We start from the raw sequence: 26972 nt of genomic DNA on the forward strand, positions 1-26972 counted from the left end.
ATAGGATCATAGGTCACTGTAAAACAATACTCGCTTAACCAAAGTGACAAAATTTTTAAAAAGCAACAAAAAACAGATCACTTAAAAAAACTTCACACAATCTATTACCAAAAGCAGTATATCAAGAAAACTTCTTTCTCTTAACAGACTAAATCAAATCCAAGCTTGCACCAGCCTACTTTTAATAACATTATCCATTTACCTAATTAAATTTATCTAATCTGAGGAGACAGGGATCAAGACCGTCCCCATGGAAAAGAAATGCAAAAAAGCAAAATGGCTGTCTGGGGAGGCCTTACAAATAGCTGTGAAAAAAAGAGAAGCAAAAAGCAAAGGAGAAAAGGAAAGATATAAGCATCTGAATGCAGAGTTCCAAAGAATAGCAAGAAGAGATAAGAAAGCCTTCTTCAGTGATCAGTGCAAAGAAATAGAAGAAAACAACAGAATGGAAAAGACTAGAGATCTCTTCAAGAAAATTAGAGATACAAGGGAACATTTCATGCAAAGATGGGCTTGATAAAGGACAGAAATGGTATGGACCTAACAGAAGCAGAAGATATTAAGAAAAGGTGGCAAGAATACACAGAAGAACTGTACAAAAAAGATCTTCACGACCCAGATAATCATGATGATGTGATCACTAATCTAGAGCCAGACATCTTGGAATGTGAAGTCAAGTGGGCCTTAGAAAGCATCACTATGAACAAAGCTAGTGGAGGTGACGGAATTCCAGTTGAGCTGTTTCAAATCCTGAAAGATGATGCTGTGAAAGTGCTGCACTCGATATGCCAGCAAATTTGGAAAACTCAGCAGTGGCCACAGGACTGGAAAAGGTCAGTTTTCATTCCAATTCCAAAGAAAGGCAATGCAAAAGAATGCTCAAACTACCACACAATTGCACTCATCTCACATGCTAGTAAAGTAATGCTCAAAATTCTCCAAGCCAGGCTTCAGCAATACGTAAACCGTGAACTCCCTGATGTTCAAGCTGGTTTTAGAAAAGGCAGAGGAACCAGAGATCAAATTGCCACATCCGCTGGATCATCGAAAAAGCAAGAGAGTTCCAGAAAAACATCTATTTCTGCTTTATTGACTATGCCAAAGCCTTTGACTGTGTGGATCACAAGAAACTGTGGAAAATTCTGAGAGATGGGAATACCAGACCACCTGACCTGCCTCTTGAGAAATCTGTATGCAGGTGAGGAAGCAACAGTTAGAACTGGACATGGAACAACAGACTGGTTCCAAATAGGAAAAGGAGTACGTCAAGGCTGTATATTGTCACCCTGCTTATTTAACTTCTATGCAAAGTACATCATGAGAAACGCTGGACTGGAAGAAACACAAGCTGGAATCAAGATTGCCAGGAGAAATATCAATAACCTCAGATATGCAGACGACACCACCCTTATGGCAGAAAGTGAAGAGGAGCTAAAAAGCCTCTTGATGAAAGTGAAAGAGGAGAGTGAAAAAGCTGGCTTAAAGCTCAACATTCAGAAAACGAGGAACATGGCATCTGGTCCCATCACTTCATGGGAAATAGATGGGCAAACAGTAGAAACAGTGTCAGACCTTATTTTGGGGGGGCTCCAAAATCACTGCAGATGGTGACTGCAGCCATGAAATTAAAAGACGCTTACTCCTTGGAAGAAAAGTTATGACCAACCTAGATAGTATATTCAAAAGCAGAGACATAACTTTGCCGACTAAAGTCCATCTAGTCAAGGCTATGGTTTTTCCTGTGGTCATGTATGGATGTGAGAGTTGGACTGTGAAGAAGGCTGAGCGCCAAAGAACTGATGCGTTTGAACTGTGGTGTTGGAGAAGACTCTTGAGGGTCCCTTGGACTGCAAGGAGATCCAACCAGTCCATTCTGAAGATCAACCCCGGAATTTCTTTGGAAGGAATGATGCCAAAGCTGAAGCTCCAGTACTTTGGCCACCTCATGCGAAGAGCTGACTCACTGGAAAAGACTCTGATGCTGGGAGGGACTGGGGGCAGGAGGAGAAGGGGACGACAGAGGATGAGATGGCTGGATGGCATCATGGACTCGATGGACATGAGTCTGAGTGAACTCCGGGAGATGGTGATGGACAGGGAGGCCTGGTGTGCTGCGATTCATGGGGTCGCAAAGAGTCGGACACGACTGAGCGACTGAACTGAACTGAATCTGAGCCTGGCCATGTACAAAACTTTTTCATGGCTTTTTTTTTTTAACAAATCTTGTACAACTTTTTGTATCCATATTAATTTGTCCATTTTTTAAATCCAGAAATAACCAGCTCTAGGGAATCATTCTTTCCCCTTAATAAACTGTATTTCCATTCTGCATGCCTTCTTTTGCTGAAAACACACATCCTACTTCCCTTGCATACTAAAATAGTTCCTTTATTATCTTTAGTAGTTCTAATTACATGCAATTTTAACCATTATAAACCTTAATCTCAGGATTTCCCTGGTGGTCCAGTGGCTAAGACTCACCCACCAGAGTTCGATCCCTGGTCAGGGAACTAGATCCCACATATCCCAACAAAGACCTGGGGGATCCAAATAAATAATAAATAAATATTAAGAAAAAAACACTCTTAGTCTCTAGCAAAAACCAACAAGCAATAAGCAATTATAAACTGTCACATCAGCCTTCCCTGACTGGAATATTCCAAAACCTCTAGAAACATATACCATGATTTCTTTCCTCAATGTGGCACAACATATGTTTCTAATAAACACTTAGTTTTCTTCTCCTAAGAAAAGTGGTTAAATGTAGACCTGTTTAGCAATTAATGTATCAGCATTTTCTTATTTGAAATAATGTAGACATTCAATACATTCTCCTCATTTAACTTAACTTCGCAAAACTCAAGTTACCAAAACTCTGGAGAAACTTTTAGATAGACATACCCAAGATATAATTACTTCTAAGGGTTCACCTGAAACTCTCATCATAGTTACCTTTGTTTTACAACTTATAAAAATTCTGCCATAACAAGGAAATGTGCTGTTGGCAAACCGTAACAGAAACAGCATGAATCTATTGACCTTCAGTAAACCTAGGTACAATACAGACATGTCTATATTGATTAAGCTAGCAAGCTTAAGCTACTATTAATACCAGATTTTATACTATATATAAAATAGATGATAACCAACAAGGACCTACTGTATAGCACAGAGAACTATACTCCATATTTTTCTTTCCCTTATAGGAAAAGTCAAAGAAAAAATGTATATATATTTGTATGTGTATATATATATATGTATATAAGCTGAACTGCTGTGCTGCACTAACACCTGAAACTAACACATTATAAGTAATGCTATGTCAATAAAAACATTTTTTAATGAGACATTAATATTGAATATTTCTTAGATCCTGTAAACCTGAGATTCATTCTGGCCAGTTTCTTTCATATTTAGAAATATTTAGTTTGTAACATCTTACTTTTGAGTCAATTATATAGAGCTCTTTTTAAAATTTAATTTTAATATTTCCTAGAGGTAGACATCTCATAATAATGAGATCTCATAGCTTCACTTTAAAACTTAGTTATGAATCAGTTATTACAATATAAGCTTACTAGTTCAAAAGTAAGTTGGAATAAATTAAATTTGCTTGCTAAGATGATGAAGGCTTTATTACTTGTGGAAAAGACTTAAGATTTGTATTTGATCTTAATAAACCCTTAAGGAGGCTATGAATTAGATTTTGGTGGAGGGTACCTTTCCACCTGTTTTAAGTTTTAAAAGGCCGCCTTTTCCTTTTTTCTTCCTTGGTTTTAGGTTCTGAGTCAATTAGGCTGAGTTTCAGGTTCTTGTGGGTTGTATTTACATTTCTGGTTTATCAAGACTTGTGAGACAAAAACTTTTAAATTTCCAAGAACTTTTTAGTCACCTAAATTATATTAAAAGGTTGATTTGAAAAGATTTCTAAATGTCAGAGTCCTGTGTTCTTAAAGTTTAGGGTTTAATTTATCATGCCTTCAGAAACTTCCCTGGTGGCTCAGAGAATCCACCTGCAAATACAAGAGACATGGGTTCCATCCCTGGGTGGGGAAGATCCCCTGGAGAAGGAAACGGCAACCCACTGCCTGGTAAATCCCATGGACAGAAGAGCCTAGTGGGCTACAGCCCATGGGGTTACAAAGAGTTGGACTTAACGTAGCAAGTAAAATAACAAAAACTTGCAGAAGGCATTTAAAAAAGGCTCTCTTTTTGAGTGCACAGGTTAGGCCCAGAGCAAAATCTCTTATTAGTTCCTGAATATGAATTCTCAGGTTCTTACTTTATATGGTATGGGCTCAGATAATCCTAAGATTTCCTTTAATATGTTTAATATTTCCTGAGGGGTAGATATATACGCCCATTCTTATAATATCAAGCAAGGGAAGCATTCCCCAGCAAAACATGTCTATTCCACAATATAATTAAGCAAAAGAGATGTAACTATCAAATATAAGGCCTATTTAATAATTTTTATTAACTTTTATCTCAATTCTATCAACTTTTATACCTTTAACTTTAGTTTTCATTAGGACCCAATGAACAAGTTTTGGTCTTACAAGGAATTCTAGAACTCTATTTCCTCCAACCATTTTACCTACTTTGTATTTTTATACTGGGGCTCTGGAGTCCCCAGTCGAGCCAAGGGATTCAGGCCCTTTTGTCAATCTTTTAACTTGATTAATTAGCCTGTCACCCCAAATAATTGTTGGTCAAGTATCTCGGTGTACTTTTTTTTTTTCAGTCCTTTAAATATATGTTTTAACTGGGGTAGAGTGGATTTGTTTGGTATCCTTTAAAGCTGGAGACCACTAGGGGGTCCCTTTGGCCCATCCAACCTTAGGTAGTGTTTTATCAAACCTTTGATTTAATCCTATTAACACGTGTTTTATTTATCCCACTTTCAAGTAACCATCTAAGGAATTCTTTATCCATTTGGGACCAGTCACCTTAAAATCTCCACCTTGTTGGGGGAAGTCTGTAGACTTTCCCTTCAGTTTCTTGTTTTCCTGTTAGTCAGCCTAATTAATTATTCCAATGTTTTTATTATCATCTATAAGACCCACTGAGGGGAAGAAGAGACCACAATAAGGCTTCCCAAACCTTGTTTGTTTTAAACTAAGGGAGTTCTCAGGTTAACCATCGTATTTTTTTCCCACCTTCCTTTCTCCTCACAGATACCAATAAAACAGCTGTTTATAATGAGAGCTCTCTAAAAATTTTACCTATTTAGAGTTTCTCCAATTTAAAGGATCCATCATCTGGCCATTAATGAGAGGTATCTTAATAGTGACTCAAACCAGTAAGATGCAGGAGGCATTCCCCACAAGAGTGTGTGAAGATGCCACCTAAACAAGACCCAGAAAGTTTATTCCCCAAAAATAGTCTTAAGAAAAAAGGCCTTTGTGGTACAGGCTGCCACCACCAAAGTTAAGATGGCAAAAAGCCTCAGAGGAAAACATAGGAGATACTCTTTGACATATATCGACATACATCACAGCAAGATCCTCTTTGACTCACCTCCTAGAGTAGTGGAAATAAAAACAAAAGTAAACAAATGCGACTTAAACGAAAAAGTTTCTGCACAGCAAAGGAAACATAAACAAGATTAAAAGACAACCCTCAGAATGGGAGAAAATAATTGCAAACAAAACAACTGATAAAGGGTCAGTTTCCAAAATATACAAGCAGCTCATGCAGCTCAATACCAGAAAAATAAACCAAAAAATGGACGCAACACCTAAAGAGACATTTCTCCAAAGAACATATAAAGATGGCCAACAAATACACAAAAAGATGCTCAACATTGCTCATTATTAGAGAAACACAAATCAAAGCTACAATCACCTCACACAGGTAAGAATGGCCATCATTAAAAAATCTACAAACAGCAAATGCTGGAGAGGATGTAGAGAAAAGGGAACCCTCTTGCACTGTTGTTGGGAATGAAAATTGACACAGCCACTACGGACAACAGTATGAAGATTTCTTAAAAAAACTGGAAATAGAACTACCATATGACCCAACAACCCCACTACTGGGCATATACTATCCTGAGAACACCATAATTGAGACACCTATACCCCAATATTCATGGTAGCACTTTTTACAATAGCTAGGACATGGAAGCAACCTAATGTCCATCGACACATGAATGGATACAGAAATTGTGGTACATATATACAATGGAATATTAGTTAGCTATAAAAAGGAACACAATCGAGTCAGTCCTAATGAGGTGGGTGAACCTAGAGCATATTATACAGAGTGAAGTCAGAAAGAGAAAGATAAATATTGTATATTAACACATGCATATGGAATCCAGAAAGATGGTACTGATAAACCTATTTACAGGGCAGCAGTGGGGCAGCAGCAGAGAAGGAGATGGCACCCTACTCCAGTACTCTTGCCTGGAAAATCGCATGGACGGAGGAGCCTGGTGGGCTGCAGTCCATGGGGTCGCGAAGAGCCGGACACGACGGAGCAACTTCACTTTCTCTTTCACTAATGGAGCAGCAGAGAGAGCAGACATGTGGACAGTAAAGGAGAGGGTGGGATGAATTGAGAGAATAGCATGGAAATATACACAGTACCGTATGTAACACGGATACCAAGTGGGAATTGTGTGACACAGGGAGTTCAACCCAGTGCTCTGTGACAACCTACAAGGGCAGGAGATGGGAGGGAGGCTCGAGAGGGAGTGGACATACCTATACCTGTGGCTGATTCATGTTGCTATATGGCAGAAACCAACACAATGTTGCAAAGCAGCTACTCCCCAGTTAAAAAATACACATATATGGCAAAAAGCCCATCAGAGTTGGTATTCAGACAAAAGACTGCTCAGAATCCCAGCCTATATGACTGTCTGCCAAGTGTACACCATATGTGCCCCTTCCGGATGGCAGAGACCAAGTTCTCAAAAAGGCCTAACACAAAAGGCCTGAAAAAGATGAGGTAGAATATTTACATCGCAAACACACAGAAAAATGCAAGCTCCCCCTACAAGGGCTTTTGTTTTTAAGGTCAAAATTCAGATGTTTTTTATCAAGCTGGCTTTTTCTAACTTAATCGCATAGTCAATAAGAGAGCCCCAACTTAAGTCATTTTCAGGGTGGGATTTCCTTTAATTCCCAATTAAGTAGGTACTTGCAAGTATGAACTCTGTACATTCACAAATCTGGCTGGAGTGTTGTTAGTCTGAGGTGGGTTTTCTGATGTCCCTCATTTTTGTTTGAGAGAATCTATTTCCCATTTTAAAGATGAATTTCTCGGGGATAAGATTTACTTTTAAATCTTTTATCCCGATGAATTCTTTTTAAGGTATCCAATTTGAGGAAGGCCTCAGGTGAGCCTCTTACTGAAACATGCAGCCCAGACTCCTCATCTTTTCTACTGGGCAAATCCCAGTGTCCTTCAACCAGGCTCCCTCTGTATCTTTCAGCTAGGGGGTACTTTCTTCCGGTGTCGTTTCAACAGAGCGCCTCTAGTATCTTGTCAACTAGGGAGGTCCCTCCCCAGTCTTTCAATTGCAAAGCCAGGTACCTGTTAGACACTGCCAAGCAAAGCTCAGAATACTCCATCAAAAATTAGGAGATCCGAAAACAAGGAGAGACTCACCCAAATTCGTCTGAACTCTACGAGGAGGTGGGTGGGCACAAGAGGACTCTGCTAGTACCAAGGCTCCATTTCCCCGTAGAGTTCAAGCGAAGGAAAGAAGTCTGCTGTCGGTTCCCTGAGTGGTCATCAAAACTGTGGACTAGGGGGAAAAAAAAAAAAAGCAAAACCTAAAAAGTGGAGAATAGTTTTATTTGGCAGACTGAGAACTCAAGCCCAGGAGGCAGCCTCACATAGCTCTGAGGGACTGCTGTGTAGGATATACAAGAGTTCTGCAACAAAACAGGGTAGTCAGACCATCAAAAGATTACTGTTAAAGAAAACCAGACAGCTCACGTTAAAGAATTTAGCTTTTCTCATGCATAGGAAGTCATAAGAGTCCGGGCTCACTAAAATCATTCCTTTGCTATGAACCTTAGCTATCCAAGGCCAGTATCTTATTCTATCCCATCCGGAGGCACCTCAGGGTGCACGGTTGGGAGTGTCTGCAGTGGCTGAGGGCTCCGTAGTAGTCAGGCCATTCTGGGGGTGTCCCTTGGGGCTGCAGTGTCCTTTGCCGACAGGGCAGCAAAATTTTTCATTCACAGCTGCAAAGGACATCGAGCCTCAGAAACGGCCGAGCCAGGCTCCTCCAGGCGGCTTCTCTGCCCACTCGGAGGGTCGGCGAGCCTGCGGTCCCCAATCTGGAACTGTGGCGCCGGGTGCTCCGCGGAGCGCGCGGCCTCCCAGGGCTTGGGTCTCCGCGGGAGTCGGGACGCCGTGGGTTCGTCAAGGGTCGCCGCGACCTGGCGCCTCTCCAGGCCGGGGAGTTCCTGGCCCTGCTGGACCAGCTGCAGGAGCTGCGCAAGTGTCACCGAGGCCGGGGTTGACTCGGCGGGCGAGGGAGCCGGGCTGGACTCGCTCCGACAGCCAAACGGCTCCATGGCGGGCGCGGAGCCTGGGCGCTTCCGGTTGGATGGGCACAACCACGGCCGGAGGAAGTGAAGGGGGACGCAGACCGTACCAAGTGGCCCAGAGAGCGGGGGGCCAGCTCCACGCCGAAACGCTTTACCACACATAGAGCCCTTAGCTGGACCCAGAGCCCCTGACATAGAATGCTTTAGAAGCCGGGAAGGCTTGCACAGAACGGAACTGCATGCGCACACGCCGATACAAGCCAAAAGACCCGAGTTTGCACAGATGCCCGGGCCATGGCAACTCACCTGCTTTCACGCACCGGCTGAGACTACTGCGTAGACACGTGGCGCGTGGTGGGGTGCGGGGCCCAGCAGTGCCAGACAGAAAATAACGGAGGCGATGTCTCCGCTGGCCTCAGGAGGATTGGGAGCAAGCGACGCCCCTGCAGAGCCTCGCCACTCTCCCCCCACGCCCCACGTCCTGCGGTGGAGACTATTCCTGGCTTTCACAGAGTGGAGGAGTGAAGATGAAGGCAGGCCAGGAGGGCTACATTCCCTTCAGCTGCTTGGGAAATCAATGCCAATAAAACCCAGGTTTCTATGTTTATCGAAAGCTAGCCTGATCTGGCGTACACCGCCTTAATCAAGCGAGCAAAACTTAATTACTACTAATTGGACAAACTAGCTTCATCTGTCTCCTGAAGTGATGGAAGCACACTACAGGTTTAGAAACACTACATCTCTGTAGCGTTCCTGCCAAGAACGTTCGCTCTGAATCTAAACTGGAGGAATGAATAGACACAGTAGGAGACATTCTTAAAAATGACTGACCTGGACGCTTTATAGATATAGAGGTCATGAAACACAAAGACAGAAAAGGACAAGACTGAAGGTCTATGTCAGACTAAAGGGGAGGTGGAAAATGCAAAGTGTTCATCCTGGATTGGAGGAAGATGAGGGGGAAATCAGTTACACAGGACATTTTACCCTTGGGAAAACTTGAATATGCTCTATATATTAGATGACAATATTATATCAGTGTTAAATTAAGCACAGTAATTGTGTTTTCCTTATGTGGGGAATAGGAGATACATGCTGAAGTACTTATGGGTGAATATCATGATGAGAGAGAAAAGGTTTATGTGGCAAAACTAAGAATTGGTGAATCTAAACAATTTGAAATTTGTCAAAAAGTTGGAAAGGGTGAGCTATAGAAATCAGTCTGGAGGAAACTGACCACACTAGTGTTGTATAATAAAGAATTTGGCCTTTGTCCCTGGTTCCTCACAAGAAGACTAAATCCCGGGAATTTCCCAAGTATTACAAGTGATATTCATGGTGGGCCCTGATCGTTTATGCCAAGAAAGTGACTCGTGGTGGCCCCATTTAGGGGTTTCAGGACTAGGAATGACCAGTCATATGATTAGAGGGTTGGGGCTTTGAGCCACGGGGGGTCCAGGAAGTGGGACTGAGTTCAGCCTCCAGTCAATGATTTAATGAGCAGTGCCTATGGAATGAACCCTCTATAATAACTCTGGACACAAAGCTCAGTGGAGCTTCCTGATTGATTAACTCATCAGTGTGTCGGGAGGGTGGCATGCCCTGGCTCCACGAGATGACCCAGAAGCCCTGAATGCGGGCTATCCTCAGACCTTGCCCTAGGCGCCTCTTCATCTAACTGGTCCTTCTGATTCCCTGTGGCTCAGACTGTAAAAAATCCACCAGCAATGCAGGAGACCTGGGTTTGATCTCTGGTCTGGGAAGATCCCCTGGAGGCAGAAATTGCAACCCACTCCAGTATTCCTGCCTGGAGAATTCCAAGGACAGAGGAGCCTGGCCGGCTACTGGCTGGCTACTGTCACTGGGGTCACAAAGAACTGGACACAAGAATGACTAATACATACACTTTCACTGGTTGATAGCCTCTCTAACAAAAGGTGGCTTAGCTGGTAAAATTGGGAAACTAAGATCCAGCAAGCCGTAGCCAAAAACAAAACAAAACAAAAAAAAAACACACCACCTCACCCCTTTATGTCTCTTATGCTAAGATGAGGGCATTGATGGGAAAGGGTGGACCTTGAGATGGAGACATTTGGGCAGACATGGACAAGACTAAGAACTTGAATTCCCAGATTCTCTTGAAGTGTCTTGTCTGTAGAGACAACCTCCTCTTGTCGTGATCCTGTCTCCTAGGAGGCCAGTCTCAGAACCACTCCCCCTCCATCCCTTCTGACCCCAGGCCCTTCATGAGTTAGATCTCAGCACAGCCTGGGTGGAGGAGCACAAGGCCCACGCTGAGAAAAGGATGCCCAGACAGAGTCACAGGCCCTTGCCAAACTGCCTTGGCAGGAGCCATGGGAGCGTGTGTGGGGGAAGTTCTAAGGGAAATAGACCCGGGAGGGTGGATGCAGTTTGGCCAAGATAAGATACAGTTTGGCCAAACTCATGGCCATGGATGCTCGTACAGGATTTGGGATTTTATGTGTTGGCTCAAGCACCTGGGAGAGGAATTAATAGTCTGCTAAGATGCTTAATTAAAGCCTGGACTTAATGGTAGCCTAGAGTTAATAAACTTGAAATGCCAGAATTTCCCTGGCATGCTATAGAGGAAGGAATCCAAAACCTCAGAGAGATGGGAATGCTGGATTGGATTTATTATGTGCAATCTGCTTAACTACTCCTAGCCATGTATTTTAAGGCGGTCTGGAAAACACTCTCTTTCACCAAAGGATTAAGAAATGCATTGGTGGACTTCTCTCGTGGTCTAGTGGTTAAGAATCCCCTGTCGGTGTAGGGGACATGGGTTTGATCCATGGTCTGGGAAGATTCTACATGCTACAAGGCAGCCCGTGCAGCGAAACTGCTGAGCTGGCGCTCTGGAGTCATTGAGCTGTGAGCTCACTCTAGAGCCTGTGTGCCACAATACTGAAGCCTGCAAGCTCTACAGCCTGTGATCTGCAACAATGAGAAGCCCCCACACCACAACTAGAGAGTAGCCCCCACTCGCCACAACTAGAGAAAGCCCGCACTCAGCAACAAAGACCCAGCATAGCCAAAAATAAGTAAATAAATAAAATCTAAAAATTAAAAAAATGCCTGGGTGAGGGCCACCAGCTCCTAGACTAGCTCTGATGGCCATCCTCTGTAGGCTGGAGATGCTAATGAGGGATATCAGATAGTGAAACTTAATTCCCTGATCTTGATGAGAATAATGATATCCTAGTGGGGTAAACAGCAGGTGGTGATGGTTAACAACCAAAGAATGACCCAGAATAAAGCATGGGAAAGAATGGTCAGCAAGTGGGCAAAAATGACAGGCTGTGGACCACTGTCAGCCTTTTCCCCAGGCACTCCAGGGCTTGTTCAGTGGACCCGTGGTAGCAGGCATGGAAGCTATTGCTTTGGCTTAATAACATGGTCTTCCCTGAGGACTTCCCGTGGTCCCTGAGGCTAGTCTGGCTGTGGCCAGTGCTGAGTGACCACCCTACTTACGGCCTGACAGAGCACCATTCTCATTTTGACTTGATTTGGCCCCCCTAGAAAGGATGGGCTGTGCTTTATCTTCAAGAGGACACGTGTTCCAGATATGACTTCACTGTTGCCTCCAGTGTTTGCGTCATCACCACTATTTTATGGACTTAAAGAATACCTTATCCATCACCATGGCACGCCACATAACATCGCCTGCAACATGGGCACATGTATTATGGCCAAGAATGCATACAGATGAGCTCATACCCAAGGCATTCACCGGTCTTACCAGGTGCCCCATGACCCAGGGGCGGCTGGCTTGATAGAATGGAGGACGCGCCAGCTCTAGGCTCAGTTAGAGCAGAGAAACTACAGCCTACAAGGTGGACGTTCTATCCTGTAGGATACAGTGTATCCTTTAAGCCCAAACCAGAATTGTGTGTCCCAATACACTGGGATTTCCCTGGTGGCTCAGTAAGTAAAGAATCTGCCTATAATACAGGAGATGCCGGAGACGTGAGTTTGATTCCTGGGTTGGGAAGATCCCCTGGAGAAGGGAATGGCAACCCACTCCAGTATTCTTGCCTGGAGACTCCCCATGGACAGCAGAGTCTGCAGGCTATAGTCCATAGGGTCGCAAAGAGTCGGATACAACCGAAGCAACTGAGCCTGCACACATATATACAGCCAAGAGGTGGGGGTAGCTGCAGGCTTTTCCCTATTATAGCTAAAGTTTGGGATCTACTGAAAGAGCTTTTGCTACCCATCCCCATAACCTTGACCTCAGGGAGTCTGGCATTTCTAGCATTCAAGGGAGAAACACTTGCACTGTGGAATGATCCTAGTCCTGATTATTTAGAAAAGCTGAGATGACCCCTGGCCATTTTGGTTTCTCATGCTACTGAACCAGCAGGCAGAGAAAGAGGTTAGTGTAATATCTGGGTTGACTAATCTCAATTACCAGAGAAAATTTTGCTTGCTACCACACTCTAGAAGTAGGTGCTAGATCTGGAACCCTGGGGATTTACTAAGTGCCTCTTAATTCACTGCTCAATGCCGCAACTAAGACCCAGTGCAGTCAAATAAATAAATGTTTGTTTTTTTTTAAAGAATCAGTTCCCTAAAAAAGAATTCTCTGCTCAATTGTCCTGGTTAACAGAGAATTTCAGCAACCCACTATGTCAAGATTCTCAAGGACTCAGACCCCATAGGAATAAAGGTCTGAGTCACCACCAGGTAAAGAACACAGTCCAGCCAAGGTGCTGGCAAAGGATAAAAAGAATACATCATTGAAGGGCAAAGGAGGCAGCTGTGAATATGAACTTAGTTCTCCTAACCCCATTGTCCCCTGCTACCTTATGTGAACAACACTGATGGGAGCTAATATTTTAGGTTTCAGTTGACATACGACGTCACTTCCCAATGATACAGTAGTCGATGGGTCCCTGCGTGTTCTCTGTGCTGGGGACATGGATTTTTCATCTGCACAAAGATTAAGAGGAGCTTCTCTGTGACCTTCCAGACTCTTCCTCCCGCTTCCCATCCCACCAGCCCTGTGCCCTGGAAAGCCTCAGAGGACTCTCATACCCCGTACTTGTCAGTGGGGGACCAGCCAGAGGTCTAAGGCTGGGAAGATGGCAAAGTCAGGTCCTTTATTTTCCTGCTTCCCTCCCTGCCAGATCAGCAGCACCTCCACTATTGGGAGGTCACAGCTGTTGTCAAGGACCCTCTCCACATAGCTGTCTCTGGCTCTGGGTTCCTGTAACTGCTCCCCTCCCCTCTTCTGGCCTCAGGGGCTGACACCCCACTATTACTAGCCATGGGGTGCTGCAACAGCCTTAGCAATTTCTTTATACCCTGCCCACACCTTTACAAACAATCCCTTTATTAAACTCTCTTCAAATTACCCATCAGTGTTTCTGCTAGGACCCTGGCACGTACAACATGTATTTTAATTAGGATTAGTTTGGCAATGAGCAACAGAAACCCTAAAATAACAATAGTGTACACAGACTAAAATTTACGTCTTTCTTATGTAAATTAAACTTGGTGCTAAGCAACCCACGCTGGTGTGGTGTCTCCATGAACCTCAGACCATACTACATATTCTTTTTTTAAATCCTTGAACATCATCATAAAAGTTTTCCATGACATTTGTCATTGTTCAGTCGCCCAGTCACGTCCGACTCTTGGCAACCCCATGGACTGCAGCATGCCAGTCCGCTCTGTCCCTTATCATCTCCCGAAGTTTGCCCAAGTTCACATCCGTGGCATTACAAGCTTTTTAGAAAGAATCAAGACTTGGCCCAAGCATCATCTTCTAAAGAATTTTCCTGATTCTCACTCCAGCTCTAGAAGAATAATCTCCCTCTTCTAATACCCCATTCTCTACTCCTAAACATACACACATACATAGACATGTCATACTCCAAGTCCCTGATCTGTTTATGAGCCCGTCTCCTTCCATGACCACAAGGAATTTCTCTTTTTGTCTTATTATGTCCAGCCCCAATCTTTGGCATAAAACAGACCAGTAAATGGGTCTGAATGAAAGGACATTTTAAGACCTGCATAATATTTCATCATGTAGACTTATTCTAGTTTATTCAGTTATTACCTTAATATTGAACATTGAGGTGATTTTATTTTATTTTATTTTTGAACATTGAGGTGATTTTAATTTTTCATTTTAAATATTATTGTAGGGGGGATATCCTTGGTGGCCCAGTGGTTAAGACTCCACCCTTCTACTGTGGGGTGTGCGGGTTTGATCCCTGGTAAGGGAACAAAGATCCTAAATGTTGCCAGTGTGGCCAAAAATAAATAAATAAATTAAAATTACTGTAGGATTTTAAGTTGATCAATGGAACAGGTATCCCTGTCAGTACTTTTTTAAAGGCTGCACTGGGTCTTAGTTTGCAGGATGTGGGATCTAGTTTCCTGACCAGGGATGGGACTGGGGCCCCCTGCATTGGGAGCTCAGAGTCTTAGCCACTGGACCATCAGGGAAGTCTCCCATCAGTATTACTGAAAGAAACTTCTACTCGATATTTCAGTAGACACACATGCTGACTCCCTGTTTGCCCCTCTGGTTACGGTTGAATCAGGTAGGTCAGATTCACACTCCGTAATTACCGGTAGCATCAGCAATCTTCTCTAATAAGCATTGCTACTTTTCCTAAACTTTCTTTTTCACATTCTATGTGGCTCATCTCAGTTAAACAACAGCCCTGGGTTTTCTACCTGTGCCTGTGAAAACAGAGGGGAGAAGGATAATCCGCTGTGCACCAGCAGTCAGGTGGGTCCTCGTATTAAGTTGAATTCTCCCCACAACCTTGTGAAAAAAGCTTTGGAGAGAGACAGACCTATGAACACATACCTGGAATGAATGGCCAACTTCACATGCCTACCAGAGAATCCTCTGCGATGTAACTGCGTTTTTCAGAGCCTCAGTTTCCTCGACTGCAAAATTGGGATATCACGTGATCTGAGAGGCTGAACTGAGGATTAATGAGATGTCTGTTAACACCCTCTGGCTCTAAATTGTGGATCTGCAAATGGCAGGTTCTGTCCCAAGTGAGGAGCTCAGGGAAGGGATTCAGTTCTGGGATCTAAAACCAGCATCCTCACCATCCTGGGGGGAGGGCATCTTTAGAACCTGCCAGGCTGTGAGGTCGGGGTTGGGGGAGATTCCTGGGGCTGCTGGAAGGAGGGAACCAATGTAAGAGCAGGCAAAGAAATCTTCCAGGCCAAGCTGTGTCAGGGAGCTGGGAATGGGCCAGTAGAAGGGTAGCTGTCCCAACTCGAGGTGGCCCAAGCAGACAGCAGGTGAAGCAGGCTGCTGATGGCACGGATGGGGGTGGGGGTCTTCAGCCTTCTTATTCTGGGAAGATCTTGAAACTCAAAAACAAAGCAAGCCGAAGGGCTCTTCCCCATCTGTATTGTGGTAACTGAGCCCAAGCCAGCACCTCCACTGGCTGGAAGGCAGGAGAGTCGTTAAGGACACCTGCCTCTCTCCCTCCCCCTCCCGGCGGGAACCCACTGAGACTGCAAGACTGAGAGCACCTGGGCCAGGGTGGCGCCTGGGAACACGTGGCACCCAAAGCCGTGGCACCCAAAGCCGTGGCACCCAAAGCCGCCAGGCGGCCCCATGGGAAAGGGGTGGGAACTCAACCTGGGCTTCGGGGGTCCCTCAGGTCACCGGAGAGTGTCATCAATGAGATTCTTAAAATAACCATCCAGGCGGAAACGAGTGAAGATGGTACCAGGATAAAGAAATCAGGGAGCCAGGAAGAAATAAACCCGCCAATGTAAAAGATATTAACATGTAATAAAGAATATTTTGCAAATAGTGAGGACAGGAAGGATTATCTATGAATAATCCTGGGATAATTGATTTGTTCTTTGGGGGTAAAAAATGAAATTTAGAGGCACATCTTCTACAACATACCGAAATAAATTTGGTTCCTGATGGCGCTAAATTGGAGGTGGGGGATTAAACAACACTTGCACAAAAAGACAAGTGGGAATGTATCCATCCTTTAGAGAGGAGAGGATTTTCTAGGCTTTAAAGGTATGAGATAAATCCCAATAGGGAAGATGGATATGTTGGTTCATACAAAACAAACAACTGCAGGTTTTTTTAAAAAAGTGAAATTAGAAGTAGTCAGCAAATTGGGAAAAGGTTCCAGCCAAGTGTATTATAGGTCTTCCCAGGTGGCTAAGTGCTAAAGAGTCCGCCTGCAATGAGGAGACTCGGGTTTCATCTCTGGCTCAGGAAGATGCCCTGGAGAAGGAAATGGCAACCTTCTCCAGTATTCTTGTCTGGGAAATCCCATGGACAAAGGGAGCCTGGCTGGTCATAGTCCATGGGGTCACAAAGAGTCAGACACAACTTATCGACTGAAACAACATGATGAAAGTGCATTATACAAAGAGTTGATATCTTTAATATGTTAAAGCCCTTATAAAATTAATTAGACACTAGGACTAAAAGAGGAATATAGACAGCACAGTAAAGGAAACAACTAAAATGGGAAAATACTGTCATCAGGGAAATGAGATGCCATTAACTGATTAAAGTAGGATTTTTTTAATTTTTTACTTTATTTTTTAATGAAATGCCAAAGATTGAAGGCAGGAGGAGAAGGGGATGACAGGAGACGAGATGGTTGGATGGCATCACTGACTCAATGGACATGAGTTTGACCAAGCTCTGGGAGATGGTGAAGGGCACGGAAGCCTGGAGTGCTGTCGTCCATGGGGTTGCAAAGAGTCGGATACAACCGAGCAACTGAACAACAGAAACAAAGCTCTGGTAGGAGTGATATGGGCCTTTTGTACATTGTAGTGGTTTTATACCAACACAGATCATAAGGGGCTTCCCAGGTGGTGCAGCGGTAAAGAATTTGCCTGCCAATGCAGGAGACACAAGAGACATGAGTTTGATCCCTTGGTTGGGAAGATCCCCTGGAAAAGGAAATGGCAACCTGCTCCATTATTCTTGCATGGAAAATCCCATGGACAGAGGAGCCTGGAGGGCTACAGTTCATGGGACCGAAAAGAGTGGGGCATGACTGAGTGATCGACCACAAGCACAAAATTAGTATAACAGGTGTATCAGGGAGACTTAAAACACGGAGGCCTCAGACGCGCAACATCACTAATCATTCAGTTCAGTTCAGTAGCTCAGTTGTGTCCGACTCTTTGCAGCCCCATGAATCACAGCACGCCAGGCCTCCCTGTCCATCACCAACTCCTGGAGTTCACTCAGATTCACATCCATCAAGTCGATGATGCCATCCAGCCGTCTCATCCTCTGTCGTCCCCTTCTCCTCCTGACCCCAATCCTTCCCAGCATCAGAGTCTTTTCCAATGAGTCAGCTCTTCTCATGAGGTGGCCAAAGTACTGGAGTTTCAGTTTTAGCATCATTCCTTCCAAAGAAATCCCAGGGCTGATCTCCTTCAGAATGGACTGGTTGGATCTCCTTGCAGTCCAAGGGACTCTCAAGAGTCTTCTCCAACACCACAGTTCAAAAGCATCAATTCTTCGGCGCTCAACCTTCTTCACAGTCCAACTCTCACATCCATACATGACCACAGGAAAAACCATAGCCTTGACTAGATGGACCTTAGTCGGCAAAGTAATGTCTCTGCTTTTGAATATGCTATCTAGGTTGGTCATAACTTTTCTTCCAAGGAGTAAGTGTCTTTTAATTTCACTAATCATTAGGGAAATACAAATTGAAACCACCATAAGATAACACTTCACACCCATTCCAATGGCCACTATCAAAATTAAAGTTAGAATTAAATTACTGTATGATGCAGCAATTCCACTTCTGGTATACACACCAAAGAACTAAAAGTAAGGTCTTGAAGAGAGGTTTGTATACCCATGTTTACAATAGTTATAACGGAGAAGCAACCATTGAGGGATATCCAGTGAGAGATGTACAATAATGTGAATGTACTTAATATCACTGATCTTAAAATGGTAGATTTTATGTTATGTGTACTTTACTGTGTGGTAAAGAATCCACCATCAATGTAGGAGACTTGGGTTCGATCCCTGGGTTGGGAAGATCCCTAGAGAATGAAATGGCAACTCATTTCAGTATTCTTGCCTGGAGAATCCCATGGACAGAGGAGTCTGGTGGGCTACAGTCCAGGGGATCGCAAGAGTCAGAGATCACTTAACGACTAAACCACCACCACCACCACTTTACTACAATTTTAAAAACTTTTAACTTAAACAGAAGCCCTCAAAATCACTGAGGGCTTTAAGCTAATCTTAAGGAAGTAAGTATGAATTCGGAAAATACTTTATGAACAAAGATAACTGTTGCCCCAAACTGGAAAACCCAAATATCTACAAGTAAAGGAATGGCTAAATAAGCTTCTACTATGTCTGTAGTTTTATGTTTTAATAATGTTTATCATCCTGATTTTTACAGGTTTATCATAGAAAATTGAAGAAATAAGCAATTATAGACATGAAAAGAAAAACTATTCAATATCCACACATGCAGAGATAGCCACTGTTAATGTTTGGTCTGCTTCCGTCTAGAAATAATCGTATATTTCTTATGCAAAATTGGTTGTATATTTTCCTTTTAAATTTGAATCCTGTTTGTTTCAGTTTTCTGTATATGTAATTTAGCATACACATATATACAGAAAGAGAACATTTATTGACTTCTTACTATATAGAGAGAATAATGCTAGACCCATTTCATGGGTGATCTGTTTAAGCTGAGGTATTATCATTCCCATTGTACAGATGAGGAAATTGAAATTTAGGGAAGTAAGTAATTTGGTGTAAATCACACAACTTCTGAATGATATCGTCAGGATTGAAAGCCAGGTGTTCTGGCTTCACAGCCCACACACTGAACCAAACTCTAGTCTATATCCCAAGTCATTAAATATTCTTTTAAAAACATGATTTTAAAAGGTACTGCATACAGGAATTCCCTGGTGGTCCAGTGGTTAGGACTCATCACTTTCTCATCACTCATCACTGCCATCCCTGATCAGGAACTAAGATTCCCCCAAGTGGCCAGGCATGGCAAAAAAAAAAAAAAAAAGCTGCTGCGTAACATTTACTAACATAAATACACCAAGCATTAGTTCATTCAACTCTTCTCCAAGCATTGAACATAGGTAGTTATTTTTCTTGGTTTGATTTTGTTGTTGTTTTGGGGGTTTTTTTGGCTGCACATTGCGGCTTGCAGGATCTTAATTCCCCCACCAGGGATTGAACCTCAGCCCTTGGCAGTACCAAGTCCTAACCACGGGGCCGCCAGGGAATTCCCTCTCTTGGTTTCTAATATAATACTTGAAAGAACGTTTTTGTGCCCAAATCTTTGTCTTACAGTGATTGAATCTCTTATTCCATCAGGATATATATCTGGATGTGAAGTATCAGGGTCAAATTGATAGTTACAGCTAAAATTTAGGGGAGTCACTGAAAATGACATTTTTAAAAGTCTACTTTTAAAAGGGGGCTTGAGGACTTCCATAGTGGTACCGTGGATAAGAATCTGCCTGTCAATGCAGGAGACATGGGTTCCATCTCTGGTCAGGGATGACTCCACAAGCTACAGAGCAACTAAGCATCACAGCTCCTGAGCCCGTGAGCCGGAACTGCTGAGCCTATACGCCACAACTACTGAAGACTTTCGCTCTAGAGCCTGTGCTCTGCAACGGTGAGACGCTGCAGTGAGAAGCCCAAGCACCAACCAAGAGGAGCCCCGCTTGCCACAGCTACCCCCACACAGCAACACGGACCCAGCACAGCCAAAAGTAATTTTTTTTTAAAGCGGGAGAGGTGGCTTGGTGCAATGGGGCAGGGAGTATATGGGAAATCACTTTTGCTGTTAACCTGAAACTGATCTAGAAAACAAATTCTATTTAAAAGGATTATATTTAACTACATGGAAATAAGCTTATCGGGCTTTTTGGCTATAGTAAGGCTAGCCATCAGAAAACAGTTCAAGCCCTGTCTCTGCCACTGACTGGCCAGCTGGGTGGCCTTGGGCAGGTCACTCAATCTCTCTGAGCCTCGGTTCCCTTGCCTGTGAAATGGAACTCACAGCAGTTGGGTGATGGAATGAAGTGTTGGATGTTAAGCCCCTGACATACCATCAAGTGCTCTAGATCCTGTAACTGACAGGGGCAGTGGCTGGGAAAAGGCCTTGCACGCTGTGGAGTGCTCTTCAGATGGGAGGGAGTGTGGTGCTCCGAGTTCCCTGGACTGGTGAGAGAAGGCTGGGTTTGGGGGCCAGGCTGGGGGTGGGAGGCTCCTCACCGGGGAAACGGCTCCGTGGTGGAGCAGCTGAGATGCAGCTGTGCCTGTGGCCTGCGAGGCCGTCTTGTGGCTGCCTCCTCCCCCAGCCCACACGCAGGTCTGCAGCTGGGCCCTGCCTCCTCTCAGGTGGGCCATGGCCGAGTCTTGGTTGCTGTTTCTCCTGGCCCTCGGGTGTCCAGCCCTGCCCACAGGTGAGCAAACCCCTGCACCCTTCTCTGTGCCCCTCTAGTGGGCCCAAGCCCACGCCCTCACTCTGGGCATCCCTGGTGTGGGAGGGATGCAGGGAGGCAGGACAGAGATATTTGGGGTCCCCTGAGGAGGGTCTTGCCAGAAGCCCATTATCCCCTTCCCCATTGTACTCCATCTCCCAGCCACCTTGCTCTGGGGCCCCCAAGTCCTGCTCCCCTGGAGTCCACCATGTTGGGAGGGAGGGTGCTGACCTCTTGGAGTGAGCTGGACAGGTGTGATGGGTGGGGGGGGGGGTAGCCTGGCTGTAGTGGGCTATACGGGGCCACAGGACATGGGCAACACGGTGAGTCCCCTGCTCCTTCCTGTCCAGACTCCTGCCCACAGGGCTCAGGGTATCTCATGTTCGCTCCCAACTCCCCCTACCAATAGGTGTGTAGAAGTCTCAAGGCCTCAGTGACTTTCCAGGTGTATTGACCCCTGACCCCGCCCCTACAAAGATGGGGGCTGGAGACATAGTACTGAACTTTTGAGAATTCCAGGTTCATCTAGTAGCATGTGCATGTTCATATGTTTGTGGTGGGGAAAGGTCCTTGACCTTTGAATCAGGACATCTCCTTGTTCTAAAGCTGCCCCCCAATATGTCACCAGCACTCCCTTGCTAGGGAGATAAATCACACCCACGTGGAGTAGGAAGAGCCCGTGGTGGGAGACCTGAGCTCTGAGAAGGAAGCAGCCAGGGTGAGAAGGAGCAATTCTGGGAGGCTTCGTGGAAGAGGCAGATGCTGAACTCAACTTGAGGAGTGTTTCTCTATGTACAGCTGGAAAGGCTCAGGAGGCTGAGGCTCCTGGAACCCATTCTCAGCCTTTCCTCCTCCATTTGATCCTGATGCCTTATTAATACTAGTATTGATGATACTAATCCTTATCTGCCAGGTGTTTTATGTGCATGATCTTTATTATCCACCACAGTTTCCCTGTGTTGGTGCTATTAACCCCATTGTATTGATGGGAAAATTAAGACTCAGTAAATTAAGTGGATGAGTCAAAAGTCAAACCAACTCTGCCTGAGGCCATGTCCCAGGCTTGGTCCTACGTGATATGTAGGAAAATCTTGGTCATCTTTCCAAGTGGGTTGGCCTGTGAAATTGGGAGTCACAGAGGTCTGAATCCAAACGCTGAGTGACTACTTACCATCTGCCTGCTGACCTTCAAGAAATCTTTTGTGGACTTCCCATGCGGTCCAGTGGTTGAGAATGCACAGTCCCACTGTAGGGGGCACAGGTTCGATCCTTGGCCAGAGAACTAAGATCCCACATGCTACATGGTACAGCCAAAAAAAAAACTTTTGTGAGCACCCCCTACCTCTAGGTCCTCACAAGATTCTCTAGTGCCTTCCCTGAACCCTGGGGCATTTCTTTAGCTTGGCTGTGCTTAACTCATGGGGTGAGTTTATTTGTAGGTTTTAACTTTTGAGATTCTGTTTATATGAAAAGACAGCCACCCATTCAAAAATAGCATTTTGTTATATATTAAATGATTCATCTTTATTGCAAAGAATAAATTTGTGGAAAATCAGGACTATTTTGAAAAATACAGGACAAATGTCTGCAGTACTTACATGACTTATTTTTGCTTTTTAAAAATTATAAAATAATACAGACATACACTTTAAACAGGTGAATTGTGTGGCATGTAAATTAAATCTAAACAAAGCTGTTAAAAATGCTACAGACTTAACAGAAAAAAAAAAAACCCTGAGACTAATACAACAAGCACCCAAGCATAGGCTACTCAGATTAGCAGATGGTTAAAATGTTGCCACATTTGAATCTAATATTTTTAAAAAAGAAACAAAAAGGTGCAGAGCATTTGAGGTCTCTTTGATCTCATTCCATATCCTACCTCCTTCCTTTCCTCCCCAGAGGTAACCACTCTCCTGAGGCCGGCACAACAAGGTGCTATAAGTATTTGTTTGCATCTATGGCCTTTCTCATGGGATTGAAATCACTGAGAGCAGGGACAATATTTTAATTGATGTTGTATCCCCAGTGCCTGGCACAGAGAGATTCAGATGTGACAGATAGATGACAGAAGGATGGATGGATGAATGAAGGAAGGGAAGATGGATAAATGGATGGATGGATATATAGAGACTGAAAGTAGAAAGAAGAGATGTAGGGAAGACAGATGATAGTAGAAAGGATGGAGGGAAGGAAGGTGGTTAGGTAGGTAAATGCAAGGAGAGAAGGATGGATGCCTGGGTAGGATAGATTGATGGCTGGTGGAAGGACTGATGGAAGAGAAACCCAGATGGAAGGATATGAGACGGGGACCTGGGAGGGCATGCACAGTTCTAGGCCCCCTACAAGTGTGTGCTCTCTTGCAGGTGTGGGCAGCACACCCTTCCCCTCTCTGGCCCCACCAATCACACTGCTGGTGGACGGGAAGCAGCAGACGCTGGTGGTCTGCCTGGTCCTTGACGTTGCACCCCCTGGCTTTGAGAGTCCCATCTGGTTCTCAGCTGGCAATGGCAGCTCACTGGATGCCTTCACCTATGGCCCTTCCCTGGCGGAGGATGGCACCTGGACTCGCTTGGCTCAGCTCTCCCTGCACTCCGAGGAGCTGGCAGCCTGGGGCACCTTGGTCTGCCACACCGGGCCTGGGGCTGGGGACCACAGCCAGAGCACACAGCCCCTACAGCTGTCAGGTGGGGACAGGGCCCGGGCCCCTGGGGGTTGCTCCCTGCCCCCTTTCACACACTCTGGAATCAGGATGTGGTGGGAGGGCGTGCATGCTACAGACCAAACATCTAGGTGAGATGATGCCTGGGCTCAGAGCAGGGTGGCCTCAGGGCCCCTGGGTCCTGGGATTTGCAACTGTGATATCTCATTCAGATCCAAGGTCTGATGTGTGACTTCTGAGAGGTAATAATGGCTCCTCCATCCTGAGGTCACTACCTTTCTATGTATGCTATGCTGTGCTGTGCTTAGTCGCTCAGTTGTGTCTGACTCTTTGCGACCCCACGGACTATAGCCTGCCATGCTCCTCTGTCCATGGGATTCTCCAGGCAAGAATACTGGAGTAGGTTGCCATGCCCTCCTCCAGGGGATCTTCTCAACCCAGGGATTGAACCCAGGTCTCCCACATTGCAGGCGGACTTTTCTTTACCATCTGAGCCACCAAGGAAGCCCCTCTCTACGTATACCCAGGGTTAATATCTATATCACCCTAACTGTGACACCCTACCTATTAGAACCAAACAAGAGTTAAATAGTAAACGCTATCACTTACTTATTGTTTGCTCTGTGCCAGGGACTGTTGTAAATGCTTTACATTTAGGTCATATCACCGTATCACAAGCAGGTCATGCTAGTCTCATTTTATAGGCACAGAGAGGTCAAGTAACGTGTCCAAAGCCAGCTATTATTATTACTGACCAGATGACTTACTTCGATTTTTTTTTTTGGATTATGTTAGTTTTCTCATCCTCCAAATAGGAACATTTGTTGAATAAATGTCCTGCCTTCCAAAGAAGACTGCTAAGAAAACTGATTCCTTGTCTAAACGTGCTGAGGCATCTCTAAGGGCACAGAACAGAGAACAGTCAGGAGACAAGGAGATCTGGGCCCCTGACAGGACTTGCCACAGATGGGCTCAGGGTTTCCACTGCTGGTTCGTTTGTCCATTTATCCAACACACCATGAAGAGCTGCCCTGAGCAGGGCTGGGGCATAGCCCTGGGGTGGAGAGCACAGCCAAGGACTCACTCCCTTTTCCTTGGCTGCCAGGAGCCGCTTCCTCGGCCAGGACCTGCCTCTGGGAGCCTCTCCGGGGTGAGTACTGGGACCCAGGACCTCAGCCCCCGCCCGACTCTGGGCTAATATACTCCCTTGGGGGGGTGGGCAGTGCAGGTTGGTGGGTATCCCCTGAAGAGGTTGCCTCCCTGCGTTGGGGCACTGGCTTAGCCTGGGCCTCTGTCTACATCTGGGTCATAAGGAGGGAGATCCTCTGACCCCAGCATCCTTTCTTGACACCAGGTTGAGAAAAGGGTCCTTGGACAGCCCAGAGGGTTGGCCCCAGCATGAGGGTCTTGGGAGACTCTTGGGAGTCTAGGGAGCCTCAGGAGACCAGACATGGGCTGGACATAGAGTGGTGTTCACAGCCAGGCTCTGCCTCCTGCCTGGCCTACATCCCCTTGGTTGTTGGGGGGTGAAACAACATGAAGGCTAGGAAGGTGTCTGTTATTATTCCCATTAGTCAGAGCTGAGGTTAGACACCAGGAAGGCCGCCCCCTGGTTCCCCTCCTCTGGGGAACGTTCCATTGCGGGTGGGGCCGCGCCAGCCTCCAGGCCGCTCACCGGCTCCTCCTCTCCCGCAGGGACGCGGGCCCTGGTGCTGCGGCTCGGGGCGCTACGGCTGCTGCTCTTCAAGCTGCTGCTGTTGGACGTGCTGCTGACCTGCAGCCGCCTCCGCCCCCCGCCTGCCGCGCGGGGGGACCCGGCCGGGGCGCCTGGCTCTGGGGCCGCCGGTCTCCCCGCGCCCCCCGAGGTCCTCCGGGCGGATAGCCGCCTCCTGCCGCTGCTTCCGGCGCCCCGAGGATCTTCCGCAGGCCCCGCCGACCGGATTCGCCGCAATCATGGGGGCACCACAGGCCGAGGTCTCAGCGTGTCCGCCTCGCCGCCGCTGGAGCCCCAGGACCGCCGCCGCCGGGATCACACCCGCCCTCCGGGTCGGGATCCCAGAAGCCCAGTCTGGGAGGAGGGGCCGCCGGTGCTCAGGGCCTGGAGCTCGGGACCCTCCTTCAGGCTTCCCACTTCAAGCCTTGGAGCATTTCTCTGTAATCTACCTCCTTCAGCTGACCCGAGCTTCCCCGGGGGCTAGGCTCTGTCTCCCCCTCAGACTGAGGTTCTTTCTGAGCTAAAAAAAGCTTTGTCTCTCCCATTAGATTGGAAGCCCCTTGAGGGTGGTGATCCACCCAGGCACTGGGACATCTGAGGTGCAGATAGTTGACAACGATTAAAGGATAACATATATAACACAAGCAAACAAAAAGTATTTTAATTCATATCTGCTCTGGGAGAAGGGTATTTGGCATATTTAGAGGAGGCAGAAATCTGGGAAGGCTTCCGGAGGGTGACAGCCTGGGGAGTGGGGCTGGAGGTTGGGGAGAATGCGGGGCCCACCTCTGTCTCCTTTCCCCATCATCAGGCACTGGGTAGGCCCCCTCTCTGTCTCCTCACACTTGCCCAAACTTTCTGAGAGGTCAGGGGGAGGGGCCTGGGAACTGAGGAAGAGGGTGTGCTGGACCTGATGTGAAGGCTTGTATAGACTGGAGGGAAAAGAACAGGGCCAGGATTCCAGAGTAATAGGATCATATCCAAGGGCAAGAGCACAGACAGTAATTCCAAAGTATACGTCATTAGTCAAATAAGATCATTATTCACTTGACAAATATTCACTGAGCATCAACTCTGAGCCAGGCACTAGAGAGGTTTTTGTTTTGTTTTTTCAACAGGGCTCTTGCACTGATAGAATATGAGGTTCCCACAATGGAACATAACCTGTGTGTCCCCTGTTTATCCAGTGCTGGCAGGAAACCCAGGGTTTTCTCTCCAGTCATCACCCCAAGAATCTGGACGCTTACATGTGAATCCAGATGTCCCCCCAGGGCAGCACAGGACAGTTACCTGGATCACTGGCCCTACTGTAGTTTTCCTTCTCCCAAAGAGGCAGTGGCGCACTCCGTTCTAACACTGCCCACCCGCCCACCCACCTCCGCCCACACACAAGGTGTCAATGACACTCCCAGCTTCCTAGAGCCTCTAAGCCCTCTCAGCTGCTGTTCCATGAAAACCCTCACCTCTCCTCACTGGTCCTCTCTCACCAGCCTGTAAGGAGGTTCTCCCACCTCTGTTTTAGATTCTCCGAGGCAGAGGACACAGCTTCTGGGGGTCAGTCTGTTCACCAGCCCCACAGGGTCTTCTCCGT

General features: G+C 45.9%; 1 protein-coding gene across 1 annotated transcript; it reads left to right on the plus strand.

Annotated features, from left to right (window-relative positions):
* The first annotated feature begins 20929 nt into the window (after positions 1 to 20929).
* PTCRA (pre T cell antigen receptor alpha) lies at positions 20930 to 25865 on the plus strand. The gene is made up of 5 exons (XM_068961115.1): positions 20930 to 20987; positions 22908 to 22940; positions 23372 to 23692; positions 24773 to 24817; positions 25363 to 25865. Exons 1-5 carry the CDS (start codon positions 20930 to 20932, stop codon positions 25863 to 25865), a joined length of 960 nt encoding a protein of 319 aa, XP_068817216.1.
* Positions 25866 to 26972: the final 1107 nt, after the last annotated feature.

Source organism: Capricornis sumatraensis, chromosome 22 (genome assembly GCF_032405125.1).
Source record: "Capricornis sumatraensis isolate serow.1 chromosome 22, serow.2, whole genome shotgun sequence".
NCBI classification, from domain to species: Eukaryota; Metazoa; Chordata; class Mammalia; order Artiodactyla; family Bovidae; genus Capricornis; species Capricornis sumatraensis.